The sequence below is a fragment of the Vidua macroura genome, chromosome 24, assembly GCF_024509145.1.
Source record: "Vidua macroura isolate BioBank_ID:100142 chromosome 24, ASM2450914v1, whole genome shotgun sequence".
NCBI classification, from domain to species: Eukaryota; Metazoa; Chordata; class Aves; order Passeriformes; family Viduidae; genus Vidua; species Vidua macroura.
The window spans coordinates 2,353,519-2,379,666 of record NC_071594.1 but is presented as its reverse complement, the minus strand read 5'-3'; the positions used below and the strand labels follow the sequence as shown (position 1 = coordinate 2,379,666).

Below are 26,148 nucleotides of genomic sequence, written 5' to 3'. Positions count from 1 at the left end.
CCTGCCTCTCACAGTCTCTGTGTACGAAGATGGCTGCATGTTCAGAAGTGGATCTTTTCCTCTGACTCATGTGTCTTGTTTTTCCTCACAGTTCCTGCTGCACCCACAAACCTGAGCCTTACCAACCCAGGCAGCTCCTCAGAGCTTTACACATCCTGGAACAAGCCCCCTGGCAAGAGGGACCACTACCATGTAACTCTGTATAGCCTCAGCACCCAGAGCAGGATTCAGGTCCAGACCTTGAGTCCAGATGCCCTGAACATCACCTGGACTCACCTGGAAGCAGGCAGGAAGTTTGCTGTGCAGGTCACTGCTGTGAAAGGCTCGTTAGAAGCCTCTTCCATCAACGTCACCCAATGGACATGTGAGTGTGGTTGGTTGGGTTGGGCACAGTGCCCCACTGTGAGCCTCCACCTGATCCTGCCAGAGCACCACCGCCACCTTCCCCATCCCAAGCTGTGCCCACAGCTTCTGTGTGATGGTCCCACCTTTCTGCTCACTGCCCTCACTCCATCCTTGACACAGAGCCAATCCCCCCATCCACCCCAGAAGCTCTGGTTATCTCCCCTGCCACATCCAGCAGCACACCCCAGGGATGATACGCTCCAAGTCATGTGAAGCCTGCCTGGCCCTTTGTGCCCAGGCTTCTCTCCAGAGGATCTCTGGTCCAGCCCACCTGGAGGAACCCTGGGCACAGCAGCCAGCTCTCAGCACTGAGCAGGAGGGCTAACTGTCTCCCTGTTGCTTTTCAGATCCCTTGGCCCCTGTCAACCTCACCCTGAGCAGCCCCTCAGCCTCAGCGCTGGTGGTGTCCTGGGCAGTGCTGGGTGGAGGGGCGGAAGGCTTCGTGGTGGATGCCCGTGACACAGCGTCTGGCACTCCCGTCGGGCACACGCTGCTAGCCGGGGATGCCAGGAGTCACATCCTGAGGAGCCTGAGCCCCGGCACCCGCTACAGCGTGGCAGTGAGGGCCACAGCTGGGCCCTTCCACGCCAGCACCCCCAACCTCACCCACTGCACACGTGAGTGTGATGCTCTCCTTGCAGCGTTCTTCACCAGATCTCCCCTTCCCAGTTCAGTCAGGGACCATACTGGTGCAGCTGCCCTGCTTACCTCTGCCACCCATGCAAGTACTCAGTGCTTATTCTCTGCTGGATGCAGCACGAGGAGTCTGTGCCTGACCCTGTGCCACGCCCTGTCCCTGGTAGCCCCCCAGAGCAATCCACAGTCTCAGCCAGCAGCCAGGCAGGAGGCAGCTGCCACAGAGGCACAGCCAGCCTGTGGCACCTGCTGCTGACCCAGCTCCTGCAGCACAGGCTTGGCACGGACGTGGAGCATCTCCTTGCGCTGAGCCCAGATGTGGCTCTTGGCAGTGATTTGTGTTTCCTCCCCAGGCCCGCTGCCCCCGGCCGCCGTGCGCTGGCTGAGCACGGGGCACCCCGACAGGCTGAGCGTGGCCTGGGGGGCCACGGCCGGGGGCACAGATGGATACACACTGACCCTGTACCGTGCACGACTGGGCACTGTGGCAGCCACAGCCTCGCTTGGAAGGGACACCCACAACTTCACCTTCACGGGCCTGGCCCCAGGACACGAGTACTCCCTGGAAGCCACTGCCACAGCCGGGCAGTACCAGGCAGCAGCACCCAAAATCAGTGGCTGGACATGTAAGTACCTGAAGCAGTGTCCTCTGCAGAGGGTTGGGAAATGTCACACCACTGGGCTGTCCTGAGGAGAGCTGGGAGGTTCACGGGGATGCAACAACGGGGGATCTGGTGGCTTTGGAGATGTGCACACACCTCCTGTGTGTCGCAGCAGTTAGTGCAGGGGCACACTGCTGGCTGCTTGGCACTGGCATGTTCAGCTGTAGGTTTGCACAAGGACATGCTGATGAAACAGGGCTGCCCAGATGTGCCTATGCTGGGACATTCCCATCTCCCTGTGTACAGGAGCACAGACGTGCACAGGGCACCTGTACTGCTCCTGTGTACAGGAGGCTCACTGAGTCCTTTCCCTCAGCTAGAAACCACCTTACCATAAAGGTTCATGAAATGAATCAGTGTAGTGCAAGAAACCACTCCACAGTCCTCCCAGAAGAACAGGTCTTTGCTCTGGAGATGGGCTAACCCAGAACCTCTCCCCACCCAGAAAGATTCTAGGGTTGGTCAGAGAGCAGTGGCTCTGCCAGTGCTGTCTGGGCACCTGCACAGCATCTGGGTGTGGGAAAACACCTGTGCTCATGGCGGGGTGCAGGTGTTCCCACTGGGCTGTGGGAATGAGCGTGACCTGGATAAGGAGGGCTTGGCATGTGAGGGACCAGTAAGGGTGAGCATCGGTAAAGGTGAGGTGAGATGGGAGTGGAAAAGTGAGGATGAGGCGGCATTGGTCAGAGGGGATCCTCCCTTGGGGAGCACCAGCGGGTGTGTGTGTCCTCCTGCGCGGTGTCCTGTCCCTAACACGAGGTGTGGTGGCTCCCCAGGCCCGCTGCCCCCGGCCGCCGCGCGCCTGCTGAGCACGGGGCACCCCGACAGGCTGAGCGCGGCCTGGGGGGCCACGGCCGGGGGCACAGATGGATACACACTGACCCTGTACCGTGCACGACTGGGCACTGTGGCAGCCACAGCCTCGCTTGGGAGAGACACCCACAACTTCACCTTCACGGGCCTGGCCCCAGGGAGCAAATACCTGCTGGAGGTGGCATCTGTGGCTGGCTCCTTCAGGGCACCTGCAGGGAACGTCAGCAACTGGACGTGTGAGTACCTTTAGTGAGGGGATGTGTGCCCTGCTGGGCAGTCACGAAAGCTCATGGCCAGGAACATGGCCCTGCTGACCTTCACAGCAGACCCCAAGCAATGGCAATGAGCAGGGCTCTGCCCACTCTCATCTTCAGCTCCACCAGCCTGGGTGAGGGCAGCTGGAGCTCCAGAGCCATGCTCCAGGGCAGAGCCACGGAGGAGGGAGCAGCAGCAGGGTGTTCACCTTCCCCTGTCCCCTAGCTGGCTGTGTGTTCCCTCCTCACCCCTCCCCAGATGTCTCACTCCATTGGGGACAGGGCTGTCCCTGCTCAGACAAGCACAGAGAAGTTTGCAGAAGCTTTGAGCCGCCTCTGGGCTGGTGGGTGGAGCCACACAGTGGAGGCTCAGTGCGCTGTCCATCTAAAAGATCTTCTAATATATATTTATTTTATTTATTTTATCTAGATTTTAATACCTTTTGTGTTAATAATACAAAAATAAGTTAAAATGTTTATAAATAATAATCTTTAATAAGTTGAGTGTTAATAAGATTAAGTAAAGTTTCACTATATTTAAGTACTTTTAATCTCTATTTTATCACTTTAATATTCTATTAAAATTTAATTTATTATTCTTTGTTATTAAAGTTTATTCATTCTATGTTTAAGTGTTGTTTAATATAAATTATCCTAAATCCTGTTAAAAGTTATTTATCTAAACTGTAAAATACATAGTTAATTTTCTTAGAGAAATAAGTGTGGTGCATCCCTTCTGATGGCACTACCAAGAGACCCCCGGTGTCCTGGGGCCCTTTGCTGACGTGTCCCCCCTCCTGTCTTGGCAGACCCCTTGGCACCCCGTAACGTGTACATGACGAACCAGGGCTATCCCAACAGGCTGAGTGCATCCTGGCGAGCTGAACCCCAAGGACAAGACAGTTACAGGCTCCTCCTCTATCATTCGGGGTCAGGCATTGTGGCAGCCAATGTCTCTGTTGGGAAAGGCACCAGCAAATTTACCTTTTCTGGCCTGGCTCCGGGACACAAATACCTGCTGGAAGTGGTGTCCGTGGCAGGGCCCTATGCAGCCTCGGCAGGGAACATCAGTGACTGGACAAGTAAGTGTCAGAGCTGGAGATTCTGCACCCTGCACGAGGCTCAGCCTTCCCATCTGGGTGGGCTCAGCACCTGTGGTGGGAAGGGGCAGACTGGACTGCTGCCTGGGAGCTGTAGGGTCAGAGAATGGTTTGGGTTGGAAGGGACCTTTTAAAAGCCATCTAGTCCAACCCCCCTGCTAGTGGCAGGGACATCTTCAACTAGATCAGGTTGCTCAGAGCCCTGTCTAAGCTGACCTTGAATATTTCCAGGGATGGGATGAGGTGGAGGTACCAGTGTAGCAATGGGATCATGGGCTGGGCAAGCCCTGGTGGATGGGAGTGTGGGGCAGGGCAGTCCTGCTGCCTGTGGCAGGGCTTGGCAGCTACCAGTGCTGTTTCAGGAGGCAGCCTCGTGCCCATGGCCCCACTGGTTGAAGTCTGGCTCCTCCAGGCAAGGGTGACTGAACAAGAGCACAGGATCCCGTGGCAGTAGTGCTGCTGTGGTAGATGACACCCACAGCCTGGGGGAACCATGAGGCCTCACAGCTGGGGGGGACACCCCACCATTCCTGCTGCATTTTTTCCAGGCACTTAGAGAATTGCTGGCATGGGGTATAAGGGGAGGATGGGCTCTTTTTTTTGTTTTATGGAATGTGGAAATGCTGATAAGCACAATAAGCCTTTTCATGTGCTCGTCCCCACAGTCCCTGCACTTTGCTTGGGGAATCCAGCGGTCCCTGCTCCCACGCTCAGCCATCCCCTGGCAGGGTGCAAGGAGTCATGTGCAGAGCCCTTTGGGCAGGTTTCTAATGCAACTCGCTAATTAGCAGGAAGAAGAATCCATCTCCTCGCACTCCTCACTCTGTGTGTCCTTCAGCTGCCATTTAAAGGTCATTTCTGGCAAACAGCAGCTGCAGGAATGTTACCAGTGAACATGTGGAGTCTCCTTGTGTCACCCATCTCCTACTTGTGTCTCTGTAGAATAGAAGAGAGCACATGCATACCAGTAACTCTTCCTGGTGTGGCTTTTGTTGTAGCCCCCTCAGTTCCCCAGAATCTCTCGGCGGTGGCTGAAGGGAACAACACGATGCTGATCTCCTGGGACAGTGTCTCTGGCCAGCAGGACGACTGCCAGCTGTGGCTGCGGGACCCCCGGAACAGCTCACTGCCCTGGCGGCACTCCCTGGGCAGAGGACAAGTCCAGCACCTCCTCCAGGGGCTGATCCCAGGCAGGAACTACTCCGTGTCCTTGAGCTGCGTGGCTGGGCCGTACTGGAGCAGCACCAAGCCCTTGGCAGTGCCCGTGGGTGGGTACAGACTGCCACGGGGAGGGAGTGGGGCTGGAAGAGGGAGAAACACCTGGGTGGCCTCAAGTCTGGATGGACCCTTGAGTGTCAACAGAGGCATGGGAAGTCTTGTGGTGGGAGATAGGGAAGGCCAGCGAGGTGACCCTCTGGTAGCCATTGGCTCTCTAAGCTAGCCCCACCACAGAGATCTCCTGGCTACCTGTGAAGCAGAGCAGACTGCAGATCTCCACTGGCTGATGTCTCCTGTAAGATGTGAGCTCAGGCCCTGCTCATTCCCACTGTCCTGTGGCTCATGGCACAGCAGGTTCCCAGGCTGCAAGTGTCCAGCTCTGCTCATCTCACTGGCCTGGGGAGCAGATGCTGACAGGGGCAGAGGTTGGGATTTCTCTGATCCAGTGAGTCCAGAGCCTGCCCTGTCTGCTTTGCAGAGCCAAATCCAGTGAAGGATGTGCAGTGCCTACCAGAGTCAAGGAGCCTTTACTTGAACTGGACGAGCTCTCCTGGAGATGTGGAGGCTTATGAGGTGGTGACAGAGAGACTTTCTGAAGGACCCCCGACCTCCAGGTTTACCATGAACATCCCTTCAAGCGAGGCCAGTCTGGAGGGGCTGGAGCCAAACTCCTCCTACCAAATCCTTGTGAGCACCGTGGGCATGAACACACTGAGGAGCCAGGCAGTGACTCTGCTCTGCAGCACAGCAGTGGAGCGTGAGTGCCCTTCTTTCCCACAGCCTTGCCACGGGGAAAACACCCCAGGAGACCCCAGGAGAAAACACCTGGTGTTGCTGGTCAGAGCCGGGGGCTCTTCGGGGTGCCTGTGAGCCCCACATGGTTGCACTGCCCTGCAGTGGGTCGGGGCTCTGGCTGTGCTGCTGGGACCAGGCACAGGCTGAGCAAAGGGGGGTCGGGGAGTGGGGACACACTAAGATGCTGTGCCTGCTGGTTGCTCTTCCAGCCCTGCCCCCGCCCCTGCGTGCAGACGTGTTCCCAGTGGAGGCCAGTTCCACGGTCATCATCTCGCCCGACCTGTTCAGTGAGGAGAACGGCCAGATCGAGTACTACGGTGTCATTGCCACCACCAACGAGTCATGTAAGTGGCCCTGCATGTCCCACTCCGTGGCGGCTCCCTGGAGGGCAGCAGGACCCCTGGACGTCACTTTGGGACTGTCACTGTCACCTTGCACATTCCCCTCCAGTGCTGAGGCCCACCCAGGAGATCATGTCCAGCACATGGTACGACCACTACTACGGGACAGAGGACTCCTACCTGGCAGTGCTCATTCCCAACCCCTTCCATCAGAGGAGCTCCCCTGACACCTGGAGGGTGCCAGTGGGAACAGAGGAGTGTGGCCAGTCCAGGGCAACCTGCAATGGGAAGCTGAAAGCCAACGAACAGTACAGGTGAGAGAGGTCAGCATCCCTCCTGAGGGGGAGGGGCTGGAGGAGAAAAAGGACTGCACGTGTCCCTGCAAGAATGCCACCAGCTCCCTGGCTGTCACCTCAGCTTCACACCCCCAAATCCCCAGCAGTGGGCCCCAAGGGTTCTCCACCAAGCAGCATTTGAGGAAGGCAGGGCTGGCGTGCAGGGAATATTTGGCAGTGTAGTGGGCAGGGAGAGGGAAAGCTGAGGCTGCTAAGGGCTGTGTGTGTTGTCTCAGGAGCTGAGCAGATGTCCAGCCCCAGGATAGGAACTAAAACAGATGCTGTAATTTGTAGGACCTTCGTTTGTGACTCAGAACCATGTGCAGACAGTGCAAAAATGAAACTGATTTGGAAACAGTTCCAGTGGTGCCTACTCAGTGGGAGATCCAGAGGCTGGGGTTAGCAAACAGGCTGAGGTCCGAGTTCCCCATGAGACACACACATGGATCCCAACAGCCATAAGTTCAGAGTCTTATTTGACAGTGAATGGGATCCAGGAACATGGAGGTACATATTTTCTTGTAGAGTACCTTTAAAACTGCTGATGGAAAACCAGGTTTTCCACTGCTAACAAAGAAAGGTATCTTTAGTCAGTCCTGTTAATTTAGCAGCTCACAGTTTCATCAAATGGGGACCACATCCCATTTCTCTGATCCCCCAGAGTCTGGAAGGTTATCCCATTTCACTATAAAGAAACTTGCAGCAAGGATGGCTGATGGTGATAAAGCCATTGAGAGCATTAGGAAAAGAGAATGAAAATCCATGGGAGAGTGTGTGCATGAGAGAGCTTCCCTTTCACTGGGAATGAAGGGAGAATGAAATCTGCCCATGCGTTTTGTAGTGAGTGGGTGTTGGGGTTGGACCCTTCCTTCCTTCCTTCCTTCCTTCCTTCCTTCCTTCCTTCCTTCCTTCCTTCCTTCCTTCCTTCCTTCCTTCCTTCCTTCCTTCCTTCCTTCCTTCCTTCCTTCCTTCCTTCCTTCCTTCCTTCCTTCCTTCCTTCCTTCCTTCCTTCCTTCCTTCCTTCCTTCCTTCCTTCCTTCCTTCCTTCCTTCCTTCCTTCCTTCCTTCCTTCCTTCCTTCCTTCCTTCCTTCCTTCCTTCCTTCCTTCCTTCCTTCCTTCCTTCTCTTCCTTCCTTCCTTCCTCTTCCTTCCTTCCTTCCTTCCTTCCTTCCTTCCTTCCTTCCTTCCTACTTCCTTCCTTCTTCCTTCCTTCCTTCTTCCTTCCTTCCTTCCTTCCTTCCTTCCTTCCTTCCTTCCTTCCTTCCTTCCTTCCTTCCTTCCTTCCTTCCTTCCTTCCTTCTTCCTTCCTTCCTTCCTTCCTTCCTTCCTGTCCTTCCCTTCCTTCCTTCCTTCCTTCCTTCCTTCCTTCCTTCCTTCCTCCTTCCTTCCTTCCTTCCTTCCTTCCTTCCTTCCTTCCTTCCTTCCTTCCTTCCTTCCTTCCTTCCTTCCTTCCTTCCTTCCTTCCTTCCTTCTCTTCCTTCCTTCCTTCCTTCCTTCCTTCCTTCCTTCCTTCCTTCCTTCCTTCCTTCCTTCCTTCCTTCCTTCCTTCCTTCCTTCCTTCCTTCCTTCCTTCCTTCCTTCCTTCCTTTCTCCTTCCTTCCTTCCTTCCTTCCTTCCTTCCTTCCTTCCTTCCTTCCTTCCTCCTTCCTTCCTTCTTCCTTCCTTCCTTCCTTCCTTCCTTCCTTCCTTCCTTCCTTCCTTCCTTCCTTCCTTCCTTCCTTCCTTCCTTCCTTCCTTCCTTCCTTCCTTCCTTCCTTCCTTCCTTCCTTCCTTCCTCCTCCCTCCCTCCCTCCTCCCTCCCTCCCTCCCTCCCTCCCTCCCTTCCTCCCTTCCTCCCTTCCTCCTCATTCTCACTACTGTTCCTATGTGCAGACATGGAAAAACTTTACCTGATTCTGAGTTGTTTCATATTCACACCTGTGCCAAACAGGGGGCTCGTCAGCTGCTGGTTAGGGCAAGCACTGGCCCAGATTGGTGGTAACAGCCAGGGGGTGGGAAATGGCTGTTTTTCACAGGGGAAAAGAAAAACGGGGAGTTTCCAGAGAGCCATTGCCTGGGAAATTCCAGCCAGACTGGGGTCATCAGAGCAGAGAGCAGTTCTGGTGTGCTGTGTTATCCTGCCTGGCAGGAGAATGGCTGACAGTGCACTCCCATCCCATGTCCGTGTCGTGTCCATCCCGGGTCCCTGGGCTGGCAGGGGATCTCAGACGGTTTCAGAAGCCTGGAGACCCATCACCCATCAAATCTGTCTGTTGTGTATTGCTCATGGCTCACCCTCGGGCGTGGCAGGGCAGGACTTACTGGTTCACCCGTCAGCCTCGCTCTGCAGGGATAGAGAGGGGTCAGCAGGGATGGAGAGGGAGCAGCAGGACAGAGATCTCAGACTAAGGGCTGTCAGCAGCCTGGAGGGGACTTCAACAGCAGCACAATCACACCAGGCACTGACGAGCCAAGCACGGGCTCTGTACCTGCCACACCCACTTGGACTTCTCACCCCAGCAGGGACCTCCCGCGGGGAGCAGCTCATTCAGGGACATCGGGCCCTGTCATTAGTCCACCTGCCATGATTCCATCACATGAGTCAATGGCATGTACTGAACTGTCCAGTTATTCAGGACTAGAAGGTACTTTTACACCACAGCTTTCTTACTTTTACACCACAGCTTTCTTTCAGTTTGGCTGCCCTAAAAACATAAATATTCTCAGTACAAACAGCACTTGACCTAAATATCCTAAATATCTGACCTAAATTTCTTAAATATCCAGCCTAAATATTCTCAGTACATGGAACACTCAGCCTAAATATCCGACCTAAATATCCACAGTAGACTGTGCTGCTGAATTAATGATTATCAGGGTGGTGAGAAGCTGACAGCTCATTCCCACTCAGAATTTCTGTTCTTGTTTCCTGTCTTTCAGTGAGTTATTTATCCACAAGCCCTCATCTTTCATGCCATGGCATCTGCAGGCTCACTTTTCAGAGGTCTGTGCCCTGGCCCGGTGTGGGGACCCACACACAGTCAACAAACCCTTGGCTGCTAAAATCCAGTGCTGGCTTTAAAAACTTTGGCTTGCATTTAGGGCACAAGAAGGGGCCCTTCCAAGTCACCTGCTCAGAAGGAAAGTCAGCTCTGCAGGGAGCTGAGGGCATTGCTGTGCCTGCTGCCAGGAGTTGCTGTGCCTGCTGCCAGGAGGGGATGAGGGGCAGATCTGCACAGGGAAGAGGATGCACCAGCCACTTGTGTGTGTGTGCAAGGAAGGGTCTGGGCAGGGCTCAGCCCTTCCAGCTGAAATGCCTCTGTGTCAAACAGGACTCAGCTCTTTCCTGTCAACCCTGCTAACCAGCTGACATGAACGATGTGTTTTTAATTTCTTGTGTCCTGTAAGAGACCAGACACTACCATTCTCTGCAGATAACCCTTTGGAGGAGAGCTGCTTCCCATTTGTGCTTGCTGAACGATTTCTTATGCTTTCCCAAGTGGAACAAACTTGTCCAAGAGGCAGAAAAGGGAGGGAAGACCATTTCCACACATGCCCATAATAGAAAACCAGCTTTTTCCAGGCAGCAGTTCTGTTCCCTTGGGTCCTGCCTGCTGGGTGCTGGGTTCTGGCTGCTGTGCTCAGCTCAGGCTGCCCCTGACACAGGACTCTGCTTTGCCTTTAGGTTCAGCATTGCTGCCTTCACCAAATATGACCCAGTAGCCCCTGCTGTGACATTCACCATGTTCTCAGGTAAGCTGGAGAATAGCATCTTCCCTACCTGCCTGTGTAGGTTAGAGGCAATGAGCAGCCAGAAGGAGCTCACAGGCTATAGTAAATATAATAAATAGAATAAATGCAGCCATATATCATACAATTATAAAATGGTTTGGGTTGGAAAGGACCTTAAAGCTCATATAGTTCCACTCCCTGCCATGGGCAGGGACACCTTCCACTAGCCCAGCTTGCTCCAAGCCCTGTCCAGCCTGGCCTTGGACAGATCCAGAGATGGGGCAGCCACAGCTTCTCTGGGCACCCTGTGCCAGGGCCTCACGACCCTCATCATAAAAAACTTTTTTACTGATTCTTTTCTCTATACTCTCTCCTTTTAATTCCAGCTGCTGGATCCAGTGCAGACACAGCTCCACTCTCAATGCCAATAATTGCTGGAATCATTGTGGGGTTTCTTCTGACACTTGCAGCTGTTTTTGCTTTGGTTTACTGGAAACAGCTCAAAGCAAAGAGGTGAGCATGAGCCATATCTTACCTGTTCATACCCAACCTTCAGTGCCAAGCCTGGAGGAGAGCAGGGAGAGGGTGTAAAAAGAGACTTAGACAAACTAGCAGGTGGGCTAGTGGAATTGTGCCTGGCAAGCTCAGAAGCCAAAGGCAGAGGGAGAGAGGAGCTGCCCACGTGCAGTTAAGTCACAAAGCCCTACAGGTGTGCAAGGCAGTGTGCCTGCCACTGGTACACAGTACCTCATGGCATTGATCTCTGCACTGCAGTCAAAAGTAACAGCTCCTGTGCTTTGATTCTAGAACCAAGAAGAGCAGCCCACCCCAGGAGATGGTGACCTACAGCTTGAGGTGAGTGCTGGAGTCTGCCCTCTGTATGGCCCCACTGCAGCTCCCACTGTCCTTTACCTACTTCCTTTTTCATGCTTTGACTCAGGAAAAATCCAAGTGTCTCCTCTCCTCAGTTATTTTATCAATCAGCCTTTCCCAAGTTCAGTATTTATTGCCCAGCTCCATTGCAAGTCAATGCATTGTCTCCACCTCCTCTGCGAGTTTCTGCAGCAGGAGAATATTCTCATCAGCTTGAAATCCCCCCCAGTATTTAAACTGTTGGACCTGCTTCCCTGGGCAGTGAGGTGGCTCTGAACCATCCCTGTGTGCATCCAGGTCTCCCGGCAGGGCTGTCCCAGTGGCACCTGGCAGGCTGGCCAGGCCTCCCAGTAACTAAGGCAAGTTTTCCTCTGGACTTCATTTCCTGCAGAAACGTCCACCGGCCAGTTCCCCTGCAGAACTTCAAGCAGTACTATGAGATGAAGACAGCAAGTGCTAACCACGCTTTTTTCCAGGAGTTTGAGGTGAGCTGAGAGCCCTCCTAGAGATGACACTTAGTTTCTGCACTCGGTGGCTCATGCTGTTGGGTGTCCAGTATGGAGTGCTCCTCTCCAGGGGTGGTCACCCATCTCTAGCAATCCAGCCAGCCTGTAGAGCAGCCTTGGAGGCCAAAGATTGGATGGACCAAGTCACAAGCAGTTCCTTTGCTCAAAACCTGTTTTGTTCAAGTTCTGGTCAAGGCACACATGGTGTGAGCTGAACTAGCACAGAGCAGAGTGCCCCAGCCCTGACTGGAGGGAGAGGGGTGGTGATGAGAACCACCCTGACAGTGGTAGAAAAGAGCCTGCAGCCAGAGGGAAGGTCGAGGAGCACTCTCAGACCTCCAGGGTCAGGCTGTGAGCTTCACCTCAGGCTGCCTTCCCTGGCTCCCACTGCCAGCACCTGCAGCCTCTGGAGTGTTCTGCTGCAGCATCTTCAAATTCCTACCAGCAATTTCAAACCCTCCTCAGATCAGCCTTTCCTGGTTTATTGAGTGAGGACAGGGGCAGAAGCAGATGCAGCACAAGATACTTCTGTTTGCTCAGCAGAAAATCCTCTGAGCTTTGTGGTAGATTTCCAAGGCTTTTTCCCCCCAGTACTTGTTCTTGGGCTTTTCTTTTAAATATAACCCATGCTGCTGGAAAAGGCAGTGGGAAAAGCCACCAGAGTGCACAGGCCATGTGAGAGGGGAGTGGAGCAGTTCTCTGTGTGAGGGTAATCCTCTTTACCCTCCAGACAGAGCCACTGGCCATGAGCAGGGAGCTGAGCTGACCAGGACCTCTCCAGAAGAATGTTTGTGCTTATCTTTTCCCCTGTCCTACAGGAGCTGAAGGAAGTTGGGAAGGAGCAGTCGAAGGTGGAGGCTGAGCTGCCAGCAAATGTCTCCAAGAACAGATATGCCCATGTGTTGCCCTGTAAGTGCTGTCTCCTCCCTTCTCCCCCAGCCTCCAGGGTGGGAGCTCACAGGGCAGTGTTCAAGGACAGGCTCACCTTGCATCCCTGCCAGGGTCAGTGCCTGGCTCCTTTCCTGGGAGCAGGAGGACTCTTGAAATGGGCCTCAGTTTCCATTTTCTTACTGGAGACTCAAGCCTTAATGGTTGAGGCAGGGCTGAGCCACCATCCTGCCCAGCTCCTCCAGCTGTGCTGGGTGAGCCCAGCTCAGGGTGGGTCCCAGCAGGAGACCAAAGGGGGTCCATGAGCTTCACTGGTGGGCCTCATGACCCCAGCTCTGTTTGCCAGTCCCCTGCTAGCCCAGCTGGCAGGCAGTGCTCACCTCTCCAGGGAGAAGGGGCTTGGCAGAGGACAGAGCCTCCCTGCAGGAGCTGCTGAGGCTTCTCCCACTGGGTTACCCAGGTCCCATGTCCTGGTAAAGGGCTCCTTGGGTCTCACCTGTGTGTGGTTTCTTTCAGATGATCACTCTCGGGTCAAGCTGAGCCAGCTGGGGGAGGATCCACACTCAGACTACATCAATGCCAACTTCATGCCTGTGAGTGCCCGCTTGCCCTCCCCACTGAGATACGGCCACAGGGCTCCATCACAGGAGCTCTGCCTGGCTCGAGGCAGAGTGTCCCTTTCTGTGAGGGCTGGTGGCCATGAGGTGTGCTGGTGAAGGCACAGCTGGCACAGGCCAGCGAGAAGCTGGGGGGAGGTGGAGAGGTGTGGTTGTCCTGTGGCAGGCATTGATGGAGCCTGTGAGATGGCAAATGTTGAGTGTGGGAAGTCTCTCTGCTTTCTTCTCGTGGACTGTCCTCTTCCATCACCTCCCAGCTTACTGCACTGTCTCTCTGCCTGCTCTTTTTCCTTCTGGTCTGTGCAGCTGCATTTGAACAACCCTGGAGCTGTGCCTTCATGCCCCATGTGGGAGGTGTTCCCAGGTAACAGCCAGGGCACGCTGCATGCATGGGCCATTGTGTGGATCTGGGGGGCCTGTGTGTGTCCAAGGGCAAAGAAATACCCTGAGACCTTGCATGCTCACCCTGCCCTCAGCAGGGAAGGGGAAGCACAGGGACGACCCAGATCTGTCTTTCTCTGGTTAGGCTGAATGAGGAACTGCTTGGAGGGAAATGGTGTGGGGCACTTTATTCCAAACAAGTAGAAAGTGTAGCTGGGCAGCTCACGCTTCCTGTGAAATCAGCTGCTGCTGAGATCAGCTGCCTGGGACCTGTGCCCATGTGGGCTAAGGGCAACAGGAATTTCTCCTTCTACCACAAAAACAGACCAGGCACTGACTGGTCCCAGGGCAGGACCCACCTGCCTTGGCAACCTGCTAACTCATCTTGCTCTTGTCTGCCTCTTGCTCAGGGCTACACATCCCAGCAGGAGTTCATTGCCACCCAGGGGCCCCTAAAGAAAACCATAGAGGACTTCTGGAGGCTGGTGTGGGAGCAGAACGTCTGCAATATCATCATGCTGACAGTGTGCATGGAGAATGGGCGGGTAGGTCGGTGCCAGCCCCAGCCCCCAGCCCAGCCCAGCCCTGGTGTGAGCTGAGCCCAGGGCTGGGTCTGTGTCCTGCACAAAACCCCTGCTCTGATATGGCTCCAGGATGAGCACAGCACAGACAGATTCTCTGACAGTTTGGGGGAAGAGAGGCTGATTTGTGCAGCTCAGCCTCAGCTTGGGGTGGGAGCTTAGCAGAATCTGAAATTTCCATGTCCTCTGGGTGAGCCACCTCACATGGACTGTTCCTCCAGTCTCCAGGGATGATGAGACCCACACAGGTCCTTTTTTTCTGGACGAGGCTGAGATCCAAATGAAGGGGCTGTGAGGGAGAGCTGTGCAAAGCTCCCAGTGGGAAGGGGAAACACTCCTGCCTGCTCCCCAAGACCTGTCCTGGCTCCCCTACAGCTGCTGCTCTGTAGATGCTCCCTGGGAGCCAGATCACCTTGTCCCTCACTGGGACCCTGTCCTGCTCTAGGTGCTCTGTGATCATTACTGGCCATCAGAGTCTGCCCCAGTGTCCTATGGGCAGGTGAGGGTGCACCTGCTGATGCAGAGCAGCTCTGAGGAGTGGACAGTACGGGAGTTCAAGCTGTGGCACGTGAGTGCAGCCACCAGGGGCTGTGGGGACCTCTTGGGGGTTTGGGGTGGGCACTGGCATTTCTCCTCAGCGGTGGTGGCACCTTTCCCTGCTGTTTCTGGGGCTCAGAGAAGACCCAAGCCCTGAGGAGCAGTGAGGGTGACACGGGGGTGTCCAGCAAGTGTCATGCTGCTCTCCACTCTTGCTCTGTCGTTTCCACATCCCTGCCCCAGGACAGCCTGCAGTTTCCAGGCCACGTTCCCTGGCAGTCAAAGGCAGATGTCCTCCCTCCCACCTCCACGGCATGGCAGGGGCTGTGGGGGAGCACGGAGGAGCAGAAGCCACCAGGCAGTGCAGACCTGATGTTGGCTGTTCCCTGCAGCTGAGCAGGGTGTCCCCAAGTGCCCAGGTGCTGTCAGGGGTGTGAGCCTGCCCCGGGGGCTGCACACCCATCAGCAATCCCTGTGCAGGAGGGTCTGCGGGCAGAGCGCTTCGTGTCCCACCTGCACTACACAGCCTGGCCCGACCACGGCATCCCAGAGTCCACCACTTCCATCATGACCTTCCGGGAGCTGGTCCAGGAGCACATCCAGAGCACCAAGGATGCAGGGCCCACCCTCGTGCACTGCAGGTGAGGCTCTGCCCCACGGGATGGTGTGGGGGGGGGATGATGGGAGAGGGCAGGGGGGATGAGGGTCCTACTCGTGCACAAACTGTGAGTGAGGGAAGGCAGTGCCCAGGAGACACAGCTGCTCTGTGGAGTCTCCTGCTCAGGTGTTGAGGAGTACAGGAGTGCTGGCAGCCTGCCCCCAGCCCCAGGCTGTGGGGCAGGGGGAGATGGTCAGCACCAGCCCAGGGCAGCCTGAATGCCCCTCAGCCCCATCCCCTGCTGGGCCAGTGCCCGGGCGGTGCCCAGGGAGCAGTCTTTGGGAGCGTGTCCAGCAGCAGGAGGGAGCCAGGGCTGTGGTGTCAGGCCTTGTTTAACCCTGGCTGTCTGTGCCCTCAGTGCCGGCGTGGGCCGCACGGGCACCTTCATTGCCCTGGACCGGCTGCTGCAGCAGATGAAGCACGAGAAGGTGGTGGACATTTTCGGTGTTGTTTACTCCTTGAGGATGAACCGGTACCTGATGATTCAGACTCTGGTGAGATCCCTGCTCCCTCTTTCCCCTGGCCCCTCTCTTCATTCCATTGAAGTTCCCAGGGCTGGCAGTTGGATGAGCTGGCCAGCCAGCCCCAGCACCCCCAGGCTGGTCCTCAGCCTGTCACTGTGTCATCCTGCTGCTGAAAGCAGCAGCTCAGCTGGAGTGGAAATTGCTGGGGGGGTCTTCAGCTGCTTCATGCCCTGCTAGACCCACAACAGCAACATCCAGAGTCTCAGAGACCTCCCAGGAGGCTCAGAAACACCCCGGAGCACTGAGGAACAGGATCAGGCCCTTTGCAGACAGTCCTTAACTCACACCATGTTGTTGGTCTGGGATGCTCCCCAGTCTGTCTCCTCTCTCCAGACTTGGGGCTGGGACAGGGTGTCAGGATTGCCCTTCAGGAGAGGGACCATAGCCAGCCTCTCGTGCTGTCTCTGCAGTGTGATGGTCTGTGTTGCTGTCTGCCTTTGCCTTCCAGTCCCAGTACATTTTCCTGCACAGCTGCATTCTGGACAAGATCTTGGAGGAACCTCTGCTGGATTTATCAGGGACAGAGAGGTAAGGCTTTGCTGTGCTTTGCCACTTTGCCCACCCTGATCCACAGCCCCTCCCAGCAAGCCTTGGCTGCAGGACAGAAGGACAGGAAGCCCAGCCAGCCATCCCAGCTGCTGCTGGGAGTGGGTTGTTCCTGCAGCACAGGGTGCCCAGCACAGAACAAAGTGCAGTCTCCCGGGTACACCAACACCAGAGATGTGCAGAGCTGTCCTGGGGAAGGCATTTCCCTCAGCCTCTGGCTTCCCAGCCCACAGACACGCCCTAGAGATATGTAAAACTGGACATATGTAAAACTGGAGAGGCTCATGGCAGCTGGGTGACCTTGGAATGTGCTCCTAATGGAGGCCAAGAGGATGGAGCAGAGTCCAGCTGGGCATGGATTTGACCACCTATCTTGTTGTCTTGGGGCTGCATCTGGAGGTCATACACTTGTCTTTGTGGTCAGATTGTCTCCTCCCTCATGCAGAAGAGGATGTCCTTGTCCTTGCTGCCTCTTGGGAATGAGCCCTGGGCTGTGTCAGCCCTGAGACCTGCCTCTGTCTGGGGGAGAGCAGGTTGTCACGGGCCAGAGCTGGGCTGGGAGCCTGGGAGACCCCTGGCATTTGAGGAGTGAAGGTCTGCTCACAGCCCTGTCCACCTGCTGCAGACACAGCCTGGGTGCTGCTCAGTGAGCTCAGCCTCACCCTTATGCCCTGGCTCTCTCCCCAGGTCCTGCCCCATCCCACTGAAGAGCTTTGCCCAGCACTATGCCCAGAAGGCAGCCAAGTCCCACATGGGCTTCCTGAGGGAGTACGAGGTGAGAGCTGTCCCGGGCAGGTGCAGGGAGTGCTGCCATGGCTGTGTGTGCTGAGGGCACCTGGGGAGTGATTGAACCTGCTTGGGCTGGAGGACACCCTGTAAGTGCCTCCTGAGTGGGTCCCATGCCCCGGGTTCCTGGGTGTTCTGGCAGTGTCCCCTCTCCATGGCATTGCATGCCCAGGCACACAGCTCCCTCATGCATTCTGCACTGGTCAGGGTCTGTCCAGCACCCCCTCCCTCCCAGGTGCCTGCCTGGACAGCAGCAGCAGCCCTCTCCTGCCAGCATGGCACAGCCCTGGCACCCACTGCAGAGCTGCTCTCGTGGCTCTCCTGCTCAGGCTGCTGCCATGACCCCTCTGCCGAGCCCAGGTGTCCTCAGGAGGCCCCGGTTCCTCCTGTCCTGACCCTTCCCTCACTGCCTCCTCCACTCTCTCTCACCCTGGCAGGCCCTCCTGGAGGTTGTCAAGGAAGAAGCCAGCTCTGCATCCCCATCTTCAGGCAGCCAGCAGACACGGCCCTCCTCCAGCATCCTGCCGTGTAAGTTCTGTGACACCCTGCATCCTCTTCCTTCCTGTTCCTTCTCCTGCCCCGTGGAGCCAGGCTGGACCAGGGCCAGTAGTCCAGAGCATATGAAAGTATTTTGAGGCTTTGATGACTCCCCCAGAAGGTTACCAAGGTGTTTGGGATGGCGCACGTGGTGCTTGGGACTGGGGTAGGTGGGTTTGCTCAGCCTGGAGAAGGAAAAGGGGAGATCTTATTGCTGTTTTCAGCTACCTGTGGGAAGGCACAGGGAAGACATGGAGTCTCTCAGAGCTGTGGAGGGGCAAGAGACAAGGGGGTGGTTTGGGAGGGTAATCCAGCTCAGGAGAAGGAATAGTGAATTTCCATGGAGATGGTCAAACCCTGGAACAGAAGCCCAGGGGACTTGCAGGGTCTTCATCCTTGGAGAGAGGCAGATCTCCACTGGCTCAGACACTGAGTGACCTGCACTACAGGAGCTTGGGATAGAGACCTGCCTTTGGGAGCCAACATCCACAGGCTGGAGATGAGCACTGCAGAAGGGAGTGCCTTTGCCAAGAAATGGTGAAGGAAGGATTGGATTTGTGTGGCAGTCAGTCTGCAAAACCTGTTTGAGCTCAAGACTGCCTTGAATCCCTCCAGCTGACACTCGCTTTGCAGATGATCGCTCCAGAGTGAAGTTCTCCCTGCTGGAGCAGGGCCCTCTCTCAGGACTGCTGCAGGTGTGGCGTGTCCCGGTGAGTCTCACCCCCAGCAGCCACACCCTGGGCTGGTCCCCATCCTGGCTGGCTCCTGCACTGCTCCCCTGGTCCCTGTCACTGTGGTCCTGTGTGGAGAAGAGGGGACTGCAGGGACTGAAGACATCCCTTCCCTTCCCTGCCCAGTTTGGGCTGCCCTCACTGCCTCCCTTGGTGCTTTCTCTTCTCTCCTTGCCTCCTGACCTGCTGAGCCCTCTTCTCTTCCTGACCATTCCTGCAATCACCTGGGCCAACAGAGCACCCTCTCCAGCAGGAGAGTGACATTCTCATTCCCCACCCAGGGCTGCAGCTCCAGCAGGGACTACCTGGCTGTCCAGGGCCCCGACAAACTGACCCTGGAGGACTTCTGGACCCTGGTGTGGGAACAGGATGTTCACACAATCCTAACACTTCTGCCGTGGCAGGAGAAGGGGGAGGTAAGGCACTGTGCCCACCTGTGCCATGGCAGAGTGGGAATCTGTTCAGTGGAGTTGGAACTAGCAGAGCTCTCAGCTCTTCACTGCCTCCTGAGTCCTGGGTGCAGAGCCAGCTTAGCTAAAGCTGGACCTTTCTGTGTCCAGGTGCTCCCACAGCTTTTCATGGGAGACAGGCTCTGTCACCCCATGCCTGGACTCAGCTGGTGCCCTTCAAGCTGCATCTGTGTGGGACTCAGGGTGTGGACACTGGCTGAGCAGATTCCAGCTCAGAGCTCTGAGCAGAGCTTCCAGGCAGCTCTGGGTTCCCAGATGAGCTGGCTGAACCTGCTGATGTTCCTGGAGCTCCCTCAGGTTTTAGGTGGGGGATGAACTGACATGGAGAGATGCTGGGAGTGCTCTTGGTGCAGCCCCACCACAGACCCCAGAGATGGTGACTGATAAGACAGACAATGACCATCAACAAAAAGCCAAATTCCTTGTTGCACACAGGTGCCAGGTGAGGTGTGCTGGCCCCTGGAAGGAGACTCCCTCTGCACGAAGACACTGACCATCCAGTGTGACCCAGAGAAGCTTGTCTCGGGATGGAGATGTACCCAGCTCAAACTGAAACACGTGTGTGTCCATGGGGCTGTGCTGGCTCCCACCTCCTGGGTGGGGCTGGGTCTGTAGGGGCTGAAGGGTCTGTGGGACTTCTCCAGGCTGCAAGAGCAGAGTGCCAGCAGTCCACAAATGCAGGAGTGAGTCTGGATTGCAACATCCAGAACTAAGTGGACGCAGGAGATACATGGGAGAAGCCCTGGGGGCGGGTAGGTCTGTCTGACCTTTTTGAAGTCCCACAGAGCTCTCAGTTCCCTCTCCAGGGGCAAGTCAGGGTGCTGTGGGGAAGGAGAGCAGGTTGCCAGAGGGGGTGGTGGGCAGTGCCCCGGCAGAGATGCCTGGACAGCTTTACAGAATAAGGCAGAAAGCTCAGGGAAGCCTCAGAGAGCCTAAGGATGGGAGAACTGGGTCTCCTCTGCATCCAAACTCACCCATCCCTCCCCAATATCCACGTCAGCTCTTTGTGTCCCACAGGAGAAGAAGGCAAAGGAGAGGCAGGTACAGAGGTTCCTGTACTCGCTCTGGAGCAGCAAGAAGCAGCCTGATGTGCAGAGCCTGGTGGAGCTGCTGGGGGCTGTCAGACGGGGCACGCCCCACCGCAGGAGAGCGGCTCCTGTGCTGCTGCACTGCAGGTACCCCGGGTTGCACCTGCACCCACGAGCCTCCCATGCACTCCCTTGGCATGCCAAAATCTGTCTTGGTTTGAAAAGCCAGGTGTCTGCTAAGGAAGGCAAGAGTCTCCCCTGAAATGGAAAATGCAAACCCCCTCCCTTCAAATTATTATAATTTTGAAATTAAGGGGTTCTCAGGCAAAGATATGGGAGTAGGAATAACAGTTCATTACTAGGAATATTAAAAATACAAATGCAATAGTACAAAAAAGAAAACACTGCCAGAGTCAGAACAGGCCCTGATACCTTGTGTGTCGTTACTGGACACGAAATGAGCACACAGAAGCTTGTTAAGTTCAAAAGAGAAAAAGACACAGTTTTATTCAAACGTCTGGTGTTTATAGAATTCTAAAGGTGACTGTGGATTGGAGGATGGAATTACCACCTCTCCAACCACAGTGGTCCAAAGATCAATCAATCATTTCTCTCTACCCACAGAGAAATATGTAAACTATTCTATTTATATATGAAATTGTGTGGGAACTCTGACTCTTAAATATGTAAACATTATTAGAAGGCTAAAGAAGTTTTATGAGAACTTTAAAACTTTTAAAAGAACTATAAAAGAAAACTTAACACTTTTAAAAATCAAGGCAACACCTGTGGGTCAGGGTGGTGGCAGCAGTGCCATTCCATGGGGGCTCAGCCCTCCTGCAGTGCCAGCTGTGCTTCTGCTGGAGCAGGATCCTGGACAAGGCTGGAGTTTTCCTCTGGAGCTCCAGGGCTGGTGGAAATGGGCCATGCCCTGGGTCCATGGGAGCCAGTGGAAATTCTGAGCCTGGGAGGTCACAGTGCTCTGCCAGGGGCTGGGAGAAGACAGGGCGAACAGGGCTGGGCCAGGGGAGCATGGGTGGAGCAGGCATTCCCAGCTGAGGTGCCCAGGCCATCCCTGGGTAGCTGCAGGGATCCTGGGAGCAGCCCTGATATCCTCACTTGCACAGAGAGAGAGCCCACAGTCCCACAGTGCCCACATGGCTCCTCGGACTGGTGCTCTCCTCCAGAGGGGTTCAGCTCAGCTTGGCCTGGCATCAGTGACCCCCCCCTTGTCCCCTGCAGTGGTGACATGAGCCAGATGGGGACCCTGATCTCCCTGGATTGCCTGTTGTACCAGATGAAAGCTGAGAGAACTGTGGACATCTACGGCGTGACCCTCCAGCTGGCCAGAAGCTGCTGCCTCATGACCCCAACTCTGGTAGGTGGGAAGGAGAAGGGGTGGTGGGCAGGGTGCAGCAGAGTCTTCATGCTGACCTGCCTGGAGCTGGCAGCATCCTGCCCGCTCCTGGTGCTCCCTGCTGCCTGTCCAGCCTCAGCAGGGATTTACTTCATTCTCCTGGCACTGACTTTTCCCAGGCAAGAGTTTCCATCTCCTCAGTTCTCAGTTAAGATCAGTTAAATGGCACGTGAACTCAGAGTAAATCTAAGCTCTCTCCCCATTGTACTCGAGGAAGAGTGGAGCACTGGTGTCACCCTACACAACCTGCTGCTCCCCCTTGGCTGCTGGCCATGGCTGTCAGCCTGGGCACCCGGCACCTGCTGGGTGTCCCCTTGGCCAGCACCTTTCCTGCTACATCCCCCAGACCCAGAGCCTGGTGTCGCAGCTGGGGCTGCCTGCCAGGGGGACAGCGGGACACAGTGCCACATTAGCAGGTGTGCTAATCAGCACTGTCTGATGGAGCCGTTCTGTGCCAGCCCAGCCTTGGTGTGCCAGCCCTGGTGGGTGCTTGTGGCACCAGTGCCTCTGGACACGCTTCAGTTGCTGCAGCTGCTGAGTGAGCTGATGCACAGCCCTGGAAACACTCCCCACGGGGCACAGCAGAACTGGGGAAGATCTCTCCAAGGCTTCCCAGCTGCAGAGCCTCCTTCAAGAAGCTAATTACATTCTTAATTAATGTGAACCATGTGCGTGGTGGGAGCCAGAGCAGGGCAAGGCATCCGCTGCCCCTCTCCGGAGCTGCTTTGTGCTCCCGCAGTGCCCGGCCCTGCAGGGACACAATTCCCCCATAAAGGCACAGCAAGGGCCCATCAAACGCTGCTGTCCTGCTGAAGGGGGGCAGCAGAGGAGCTGCTTCCCCTCAGAGCAGCAGGGCTGCCCTCAGCCTCCCCCACCCCTCTGGGGGCTTGCCAGCACCCCTTTGTGTCTGGCAGGGTCATCGGCTGCTGTTGTGCTGGAGGCATGGGATTTTTGGGGGGGAAGCAAAGGGGAAGATGAACCTTTGGTGGATATTCAGGGGTAACTGTGGGATGTTAAGCACCACCAGCTCCAGCGTGGTGCATGTCCCAGGGGATGGGCTCTTGCATGTGGCCAGTCACTGAGTGTGCCTGGGCTGCAGTCAGCCCTGGGCTGTCACTGCCCATTTCACAATCAGACCTGACTCATTGCAAACACTCTGTGACCTGGAGCCTGAGCCATTGTGTGATCCTGGCATTCCCTTCCCGGGTCGAGGCTGAGCCCCCAGCACAGGGAGGAGGCTCCTCGTGACTTGTGGCTCAGCCAGCACATTAACGAGCTCTGGGGAATGCTGCTGGGGCCCCTCTGCGAGCCCTAATCCCCCCCTGGCCATGCCACGTGATTCCAACCCACACCATGTGCTGGCTGGCCTTGCCCTCCAGCTCTGTGCCCCGAGTACAACCCCATTTACCTTCCTCACATCTTGCCTACTCAGTCCTGGGTTTGTAGCCTGGTGTCATTTTGGGGCAGCCTGGCATTTGGGCAGAACCTCACATCAAACACACAGGGGACTCGGGACCTCAGAGCCCATGTTTGGACCTGATGGATCAGTTTGGTGATACTAAAAAGAGACAAACACTGCAGCTGGGCTAAACCCACACAGATTTTTCTGTGTGCCTCTGTGAGCCTGCAAGATTGTGCCCTGATCTGCTGTCAGCACCTGACTCTGGTACACTGGGACTACACCAAGGGAAACTCCTGGTCCAGAGGTCGTCCCTCATGGCCCCAGGTCACTGCCAGACCCCAAGGCTCCAGCTCCATGCCCTGCAGCATCGCTGGAGTTGCTCTTGTTTTGGATGCAAAGGCCACAGCACATCCAAAAGCCACTGGGGCCCTTGGAGGGGAAGCCAAATGAAATTGTTCATCTGCAGCTTGGGTGGGATGTTCCTCTCAGCCCCATCATGGGGAGATGAGGAAGGGGAAACAAACATGGTATAACAGGCTTGATTCTTCCTTTCTGGGTGACTGTGGTGACACAGTACCATCATGGACCTCTGGGGAGAGCAAATCCTGCTCTGTTACCAGACACTGTTCCTTAATTAGGGTTTTTTAAAGCAAACTGAAAGGTTAATGTGTGACCTGGAGGTCTCTGTCAGAAACCTGACTCTGCCCCCCCTTTCTTTCTTGCAGGACCAGTATGTGCTCCTGTACACCTGCATCCAGGACATCATTGCTCAGAACCAGCCCTGACAGCACCTGGCCCTTCCTGGCACCTTCTGCCTCCCCCTGCAGGGTCCTTGTACAGAGCTGGGGGCTGGTGAGGGCACCGTGGGACTCCTGAGGGACAGAGGGAGCCCTGCAGGAGTGGTGACCTCCCTGGGCAGTGTCCCCAGCGTGGTGTCAGCTGTGACTTGGGGTGTCCTGGACACACGGACAGCGTCCTGCCACGCACCACTGCAGCCTCTCAGTGCACACACAGTGAGGGGCTGGGCAGGATCTCTCTTCTGGAGATCTCCTGAGATTTCTGGTGCCTGGAGGGTTCTCTACCCCCTCAGTACACACTGTGGGGCTCTGCAGTGCCTCTGAGCCCAGCACGAGCGTGGAGCACTGGTCTGCAGTGCCCGTGGGCTCTGCTGTGTGGAGGTCTCAGATGTGCTGTGGGCAGAGCACTGTGGGAGCTGCCTTGTCTCAGCTGGAACGGTCTTAGGTACAAACAATAAAGAGCCCTAGGAAAGAGTGTGCTTGTAAGGGGGGCTTGGCTTTTGAGGGCTCCAGCTGATGTGAAGGCTACAGCGTAGCAGCTGTTCCCAAAAGGGCAGCTGTGTCCCCAGCCATGGGACACAGCAGTGTCCCTTGGGCACTCCAGATGCTGCAGTCCATGGCACAGCAGCTTCTGGTTACTCTCATCTGCTCCTTCCCCTGAGGCAACACTTGTGCAGTGAATGTCCAGCCCACCCAGACACATTTTCAGAGGAAGCCTGGGCTCAAAGTTGTGAACCTGCTGGGTTCACACAGCACCAAGGAACAGGGCAAAGCCACCTGGTTCAGCTGGCATACTGGTAAGCAGCTGGCAGCCTCAGCAGTCCTGCAGCCCTGGGAACTGGGTTGTCCATGCAGGGACATGGCTGCTCTGCAAGCTGGGGTGGCCATGCACAAGCTGAAATCACAAGAAGCAATTCGGTTCACTGAGCTGCAAGTGCAGGACAGAAGGAAGAGTTAAAGAAAAAGATGGTTTCACAAGCATATTCCTCATGTAGAAAAAACTGCATCTGGGACCCTGTTTATCTTTCTTCTCCCCTTCAGGCAGGTGGGGTTGTAGTGCAGTCTCAGAGCAGTGACCCTGTCCCAGTGTGGCCCACGCTCCTGCCCACTATTCCATGTCCTGTGGCAGCTGCCTTGGGGTGGGGTGAGGAGATAACAGGTATGGTAAGGGGCTCCCAAGACCTGTTCTGAGGAGCAGAGAGCCCCAGGTGGGGGACTGAGTTGGCCACTCCTCCTCATGCCCCTGTGACTCCACTAGAAGCTTCTTCTTCCAAAACAAGGATCTGCACCCCAGGATGGGACAGCCAGGGCACCTCAGCATCAGCCATCCCAGCCCTGGGATGCGGCCTCTTTTGCAGCTGGGTATCCTTTTCCCCTCTCCTAAATCAGGTTTCTCTTTGACCTGCAGTCCCACGTGCCTCCTGCTCCCACCCTGCAGCACCCAGCAGTGCTGTGCAGCCCCAGCCAGCTGTCCTGCCTGGTGTCCCCTGCACCACTGCCCAGCTGTGGCCACGGGCAGGGCACAGCTGGCAGGGAGCAGTGTCTCCCTGCACACAGGACACCTTCTGTGCTGCAGGCAGAGCTGCTCAGTCCCCTGTGCCTCCGGGTATTCCCTGCTTGCTCCCGGCTCCAAGCTGCAGCGTTCCTGGCCTGGGGGAAACCCAGGTAGTGCAGAGCCATGGCCCCATAGAGGGCTGGATTTCCTCCCACGCTGCACATGCTGTGTGTGCAGTGCTGCCTTCAGCACAGCCCAGACCATCCTGAGTTGCCCATGGGCACCCTCAATCCTCCTGACCTGCATTGTTCTGGATGCAGTTGCTGCTTGGAAATGTTTCCGTGTCGCTACATCTTTGTGCCAGGGTCACCCACCCGTGTGATGTGCCCGTCACTCGCCACTCAGCCTGCACAAGTGACCATCCAGTGACTTGTTACACTGCTGTTCCTGGTGAGATGCCAACATGCCAGGGGCTCTCCAGGAGGATCAGTGAATAGGATCAGTGAATGCTCCCAACATGAAAAGGCCTTGTGAAGCTCAGTGGATGTTCTCATGTGCACAAAAGGATTTATGATGTTGCCTTGGGAGGAGCCCAGCCCTCGCCCTTGCTCACAGGGAGCCTGATGGCTTTATGACTTTTATGTAACCAGTAAGTCCTGAAGCACACTGGTGCTGCAGAATGAGGGTCACAACAGGGAAATGTTTCCACAGCCAGGATCAGTGGTATTGGGCACACGAGGTGCCTGTGCTCTGTGGCAGCAGCACCTGCCACGTGTGTCTGGGCCACCACGGGAGGACACCAGGGCACACTGGACAGTAACATCGAGCAAGCAAGCTGTAAAGTCAAACCTGGTCCAAATCTCCAAGGTGTGTGTAGAGATGAGGTTTGGCATCACTCTGTATTCAACACTGACAAACCTTTGCACCTGTATGTCCCTGCATGGGTTATGATGTTAAAATTCCTGATGTTCATTGTCTCAGAGGATTTCAAGATCTGTGGAGTGCCCTACATGCAAGGCAGGGCCAGTCCCAGTGGCAGTGAGGTCGCCATGGGCTAGCAGGAGCCTTGTGAGTGGCACAGAAGAAGGCTGACCAGGGGTTTAG

At 55.9% G+C, this 26,148-nt stretch overlaps 1 protein-coding gene across 2 annotated transcripts in view; it reads left to right on the top strand.

The window, feature by feature from the left end:
- Positions 1-24,024, top strand: part of LOC128818745 (receptor-type tyrosine-protein phosphatase V-like) — a 36,189-nt gene extending 12,165 nt beyond the window's left edge. Inside the window, exons 12-39 of one of the 2 annotated variants that reach the window (XM_053998328.1) lie at positions 92-364; positions 753-1,022; positions 1,395-1,667; positions 2,480-2,752; positions 3,580-3,852; positions 4,869-5,138; positions 5,567-5,845; positions 6,093-6,227; positions 6,334-6,538; positions 10,224-10,291; positions 10,657-10,783; positions 11,078-11,125; positions 11,535-11,628; positions 12,468-12,558; positions 13,054-13,130; positions 13,946-14,080; positions 14,562-14,684; positions 15,134-15,294; positions 15,670-15,805; positions 16,284-16,363; positions 17,069-17,156; positions 17,605-17,695; positions 18,338-18,414; positions 18,717-18,851; positions 19,341-19,463; positions 19,923-20,080; positions 21,176-21,311; positions 23,478-24,024. In XM_053998328.1, coding sequence (XP_053854303.1) covers positions 92-364; positions 753-1,022; positions 1,395-1,667; positions 2,480-2,752; positions 3,580-3,852; positions 4,869-5,138; positions 5,567-5,845; positions 6,093-6,227; positions 6,334-6,538; positions 10,224-10,291; positions 10,657-10,783; positions 11,078-11,125; positions 11,535-11,628; positions 12,468-12,558; positions 13,054-13,130; positions 13,946-14,080; positions 14,562-14,684; positions 15,134-15,294; positions 15,670-15,805; positions 16,284-16,363; positions 17,069-17,156; positions 17,605-17,695; positions 18,338-18,414; positions 18,717-18,851; positions 19,341-19,463; positions 19,923-20,080; positions 21,176-21,311; positions 23,478-23,537 — 4,259 coding nt within the window. In that variant the 3' untranslated portion in view covers positions 23,538-24,024. Of the gene's footprint in view, positions 1-91; positions 365-752; positions 1,023-1,394; positions 1,668-2,479; positions 2,753-3,579; positions 3,853-4,868; positions 5,139-5,566; positions 5,846-6,092; positions 6,228-6,333; positions 6,539-10,223; positions 10,292-10,656; positions 10,784-11,077; positions 11,126-11,534; positions 11,629-12,467; positions 12,559-13,053; positions 13,131-13,945; positions 14,081-14,561; positions 14,685-15,133; positions 15,295-15,669; positions 15,806-16,245; positions 16,364-17,068; positions 17,157-17,604; positions 17,696-18,337; positions 18,415-18,716; positions 18,852-19,340; positions 19,464-19,922; positions 20,081-21,175; positions 21,312-23,477 lie in introns of those variants that run through there. The other variant, XR_008440543.1, reaches the window with a different exon arrangement.
- Positions 24,025-26,148: the final 2,124 nt, after the last annotated feature.